Source organism: Zalophus californianus, chromosome X (assembly GCF_009762305.2).
Source record: "Zalophus californianus isolate mZalCal1 chromosome X, mZalCal1.pri.v2, whole genome shotgun sequence".
Taxonomy (NCBI): domain Eukaryota; kingdom Metazoa; phylum Chordata; class Mammalia; order Carnivora; family Otariidae; genus Zalophus; species Zalophus californianus.
This window is the reverse complement of record NC_045612.1, coordinates 3,407,290-3,412,308: the sequence shown is the minus strand read 5'-3', so window position 1 is coordinate 3,412,308 and position 5,019 is coordinate 3,407,290. Positions and strand designations below refer to the sequence as shown.

The 5,019-nt window shown below is 51.8% G+C and overlaps 1 protein-coding gene across 1 annotated transcript; it reads right to left on the bottom strand.

Moving 5' to 3' along the window:
• Window positions 1-3,691: 3,691 nt before the first annotated feature.
• Window positions 3,692-4,772, bottom strand: LOC118356563 (melanoma-associated antigen 9-like). Its single transcript, XM_035725728.1, is given in 2 exon segments — window positions 3,692-4,267; window positions 4,269-4,772. Coding segments are annotated over 2 exon segments (1,080 nt in total).
• Window positions 4,773-5,019: the final 247 nt, after the last annotated feature.

The window sequence follows — 5,019 nt, the reverse complement described above, 5'->3', positions numbered from 1 at the left end:
GTGATTAATTATGGTATATACAAACTTTAACATTCCAGGGAATAGTTTCAAAAGTGAGGTGGATCTATATGTGCTGTCATGGGAAGATCCTGCATCCATTTTATTAAGTGACAAAAGCTAGTGGCAGAGCAATATGCACAGTATTACGGGATAGGTTGAATAAAAACACTATATTCGTAGAGCATATCTATGAAGAAGCCATAGTCACCTTTAGAATAACACACACTAGGGGTGCCTGGGTGGCTCGGCTGGTTAAGCGTCCGACTCTTGATTTCGGTTCAAGTCATGATCTCAGGGTCCTGAGACGGAGCTCCGAGTCGAGGAGCTCCGTCTCTCTCTCTCTCTCTCTCTCTCTCTCTCCCTTTGCCCCTCCCTCCGCTCACACACTCTTTCTCTCTCTCAATGGAAAAAAATGTTTTAATTTAAAAAAATAAAAATAACACACACTAGATTGTTAGTCATGGTGACTTCCGAGGAGGAGGCTAAATTGTGGAGGAACTTTGAAAGGGGGATATTGTGACTCATCTGTATGTTTAGAAGTTTTCTGCAATAGGAAGATATGTACTACTACCTTCTTAAGTAAAATTTCTAGATAAGCCCAACAACAAAAAAAGCGGCTGCGTGAAAGTAACTGCTAACTGATGCAACAAACTGTGACATTTGAAGGGCTAACACAACAGAAGTGCATCTTTGTGCACACAAATTCTGATACAGTTTGGCAGGGGCCCTCTGCTTTTCCTAGACCCTGGGTCCAGGTTGCTTTCATCTTGTGGCTCCCCTATCTCAACACGGGGTCACCATGTTTGCTGGTGAATCAAGGGAGACAGCATGGAACGGACACACTGGCTCGCAAATGCCTGGATGTGAGAAACAATGCTTCTGTTCACATCTCCATGGCAAAGGGTTATCGCGCAACCCTCCCTAACTACAAGGGGACTGGCAAGGTGGTGTCCCCTGTATCCTGGAAGGAAAGCAAGACACACTATGGATGAACATTAAAGTTTCTCCCATGTATTGTTACACAGTAGGGGCTTAACCAAATGCAACTATTATAATTTGTTATGACGACTGACTTTATTGCTGGGAGGAGTTTCTTTTTTTAAGATTTTATTTATTTAATTGTCAGTGAGAGAGAGAGAAAGAGATTGCACAAGCAGGGGGAGCAGCGGGCAGAGGGAGAAGCAGGCTCCCCATTGAGCAGGGAGCCTGATGTGGGACTCGAGCCCAGGACCCTGGGATCATGACCTGAGCCAAAGACAGATGATTAACCGACTGAGCCACCCAGGCATGCCAGGGGAGGAGTTTTTGAGGTCAGTTTGCCTTGGAATTCTTTGAACTTTTCAAGCACCTCCTGTGTGACAGATACTTTCAAGTACAGGATGACATCTAATTTTCAAACGATTCTGTGATCCCAGCAGGGAGGATTCACTTTCTTCATTTAGTGACCAGAGGATTACTACAGAGAGTAAGGTTCTATGTTGGGGGAGAGAAGGTGATTCCTAGCTGTTCCATGGGGACCAGTGATGAGCTCCTTAGCAGGCCAGGTTCAAGAGTGAGACAGAAGAGCACACGGGGGAATACCAGGGAAAGGCTGCTGTAATTCGGGAAAGTGCTAGGTCTGCAAAAAATGCCAGCACCTGGGCAGTCAGTTCTCAAAGAACTCTGAGGCTCAGGCAGAAGAACTCTAGGTTAATAAAGCCCACAGACAGTACCCAAAACCTGTTTGATTCTCATTGTCACCTTCCTTCCTTAGCAACAGGTTTTTTAGTACCTGAGCCACAGCATCCTTCTTTTTGTCACCTGGAAGACACCATGCTGTCCTCAGGAATGATGTAGGACTCACAAGGTTGGACACAGACTGCAGTGGGTGGGAACAGCGTGGACTCTACACGAATTCAGACCCAGGTTCTAGTCTCTGCCCTGTCACTCACTAGCCACGTGATCCTGGGAAAATGACCAAGTCCTAGGAGCCTCAGGTTCTTTCTGAAGTGAGTGAGTTAAGTGAGTGAGTTTGATAAGCCCCGTCTTGCAGGACTGCAGGAATGCATGTGATATATGGAAAGCACCTTGCACAGTGCCTGGCATATATTGGAACTTTGATGAATGGCAGTGATTTCAAGTGTTGTTTTGATCCCAGGGCCTTCCACTCTCTCCTCTGGGGTATTTTTTTTTGTTACCCAGGTCATGTTAGAGAATGTGCAGCTCAATAGGACATGGAATAGCTAATCAGCCAAAGAGGGTGCTTCATAAGTAAAACTCAATCCATTTTCTAAATCAGAGGATATATGTGACATATATGAGAATATGTATGGCATTCAGGTGTGAGGGAACTGTCCCAGCTGGACACAATACAGAGCTCCTGGAATGTGAGTCAAAGACCAGCTCCTTCCCTCCCTCCCAGCTGCTCTTCCACCAAACCACTCCTTTCACTCATTTCTCCCCCCACCAAAACCTAGACCTTGCTTACTTATACCTGTCCAAATTGCACTCCAGATAACCAAACTAAAATGACTTTTTAATGCAGTGGGTTCTGGCTTTGCATGGTCAGGACAAGAGTGCCAGTCTAGAGTCTTCTGGGCTCCACTTCGAAGGAATATCACTGTATTTCTCCAGAAATACTTGCAGATGACGGATATAAAACACCTAGTCTGTGCACTGTGTTCAACGGCCTTGGGAAGAGAGCGCAGGATACCTTCTTTTCCTGCCCCAGGAGGAGATTTCTCCCTGGTTTGTCCATGATCCAGAAGGAACGTCTCAGAGCAATTATCCATTTCAGACTTTGCTGCCACCTCTAAGGCACCCTGTCGCCAAGCAGGGCCACTGTCGCCCCCCAGGTTCACGGTGATCAGCTGCACAGAGGGAAGCACGGTGACCCAACACCCTGAGCCACCCAGGCCAGGGGCACTTCCACTGCAGTGCTCGCCCCGGGAGCCGCCCCCGCTCACCCTGCCTCCGTTTCTTCTGCAGGACTCAGGGCTCCCCTCCCCACCTTCCTGCCAGGACTGCGGCCCCTAGACTCAGGCCCCTGTGGCTGGGACGTGTCCTGCTTCTGCTAGTGTCCTCACTGCTCATGCCCAGGGCCTTCCAGAGAGCAGAGCTCAGCCCATGTCTGGGAATCAAGGAGCCAGTGAGCAGGGCTCCCTCTGTGCTGAGATGTCGTTTCTCCTCCTTTCTTGAAGAACCAAGCGAATGAAGGAGCACACATCTATGTTACTTTTGCAGAATGACAGACGACAAGGAGTAAGAAGCAAAAATGAACAATCTTTTATTTCCCTCTTTCCTGACCCCGTCACTTGACTGCTCCATTCTTTCACCTTTCCAACAAATTCCTATGCCAATGCCCTGTGATTTCATTCCAGAACCCAAACAAGGAGGGAAGATATCCCACCTTATTTCCAGAACATGACAAAACTCTTAAAACTCTTGAACTGAGTAAGTACAAATGCTGTGGGGTGGATGTCACGCCCACACTTAGCTGCCGAAGCTGGTTAAACCTTCTATTCCAAGGAACAACATTTGAGAGCTTCCTCAAGAAAACCAAGCTCTGGATGTCAGAGTCATCGCAGAGAACAGGCCCCCAGAGAGGCTGGCTCTTCAGCCTGCTTTCTTCCCCCAACCCTCCCTGCCCTACCCTACTTAGAACTCCCGGGGCTCTCTCTTCACACACACAGGGAAGAACCAAAATGTGGCCTCACTTCATGCCCAGCACCCCGCAGGAGACGCTGCCAACCCCACCAAAGCCTGGAAAGGCCCTGGCCACCACTGGGACTCGGGCCCCCTCACCCTCATCACTCACAGCTCCTTCAGACAGGATCAGGGAGGAACCAGGCTGCCTGAGATTGACCCGGAGCAAATACTCCAACACTTGCAACTTGCTGGTTTCGGTGTGGGCCCTGGGACCCCACGGGAACTCGTAGCGGGCAGGGTCGCTGCCGGGTACCTGCCGGTACTCCACGTACCCTTCCTGTACCCAGACTTTGGTGAGGAGCTCCCTGGGCTCCCCACAGATGATGTGCTCCTTGCCAGCATACACGCCCGTGGCCCCCAGCACTTCCCACACCTCCCCCTCAGGGGCACAGTCGTCTTCCAGGAGGATCACCCCCAGTAGCAGCACCAGGAGGCTGGTCTTGGGCATGCCCGGCTCACCGCTCAGCATTCCACCACAGGTGAGGCCCAGGACAGTCACCAGGACGTAGGAGTGGTCACTGGGGTCCACTTCCTTCACATCCACGCCAAAGACCAGCCTCATGCACTTGGAGGCTTGCTTGGCCCAAGATCACTGGGAAGTCGCCCTGGTAATCTCTGCTGACAATCCCCAGCATCTCTGCCTGGCAGGTCGGCTGCTTGTTGCAGTATTTGAGGAGCAGGAACACCACCAGGGCAGCCACTTTCACGTGAAGTTTGTCCTGGAGACAGGGTTGGGTGACTTCCGGCTCCTCCCAGGGGCTCGTCCCCTCCTCATCGGAGCTGCTGGAGCCCTGGTCAGGCTGGCTGCAGGCCCTGGCTGCCTGGGCAGTGGGGAAGGGGGAGGCACTGTGAGGGCTCTGGGGACGACTCAGGGACCCAGTAGCAGACCCCTCCCCCAGGGGAATCAGGAACAGGACAGAGCAGGAGGAGGAAGGGGAGGAGGAGGAGGAGGAGGAAGAAGAGGAGGAGGGAGGAGATGGGGGCTCCTCCTCCCCAGCCCCGGACAGCTGTGCCTCCACCAGGCCCTGGGCCTCTCCTGGGTCTTCCTCCACCTTCCAGAGCTCACTCCTCTGACCCAGGGGCATGGCGTTTGTGTCGGGTTGAACCTAAGAAAGAGGTGGGACGGCTCCTCAGGGTGCAGCCCAGCCAACAGAGGCCCAAGGTCCCGGAGCTGACAGTGGACTGTGTCGGACTTGGGTTCTGAGGGGTCCCCTCTGTGTTGGGACGGGCGAGCCCCTGGCTCCATGCTCAGAGCATGTACCTCACCTTGACCACTGGCACTCACCTGCACCTCCCCTGCTCTCTGACCTTAGAGACTCCTGCCTCAGACAG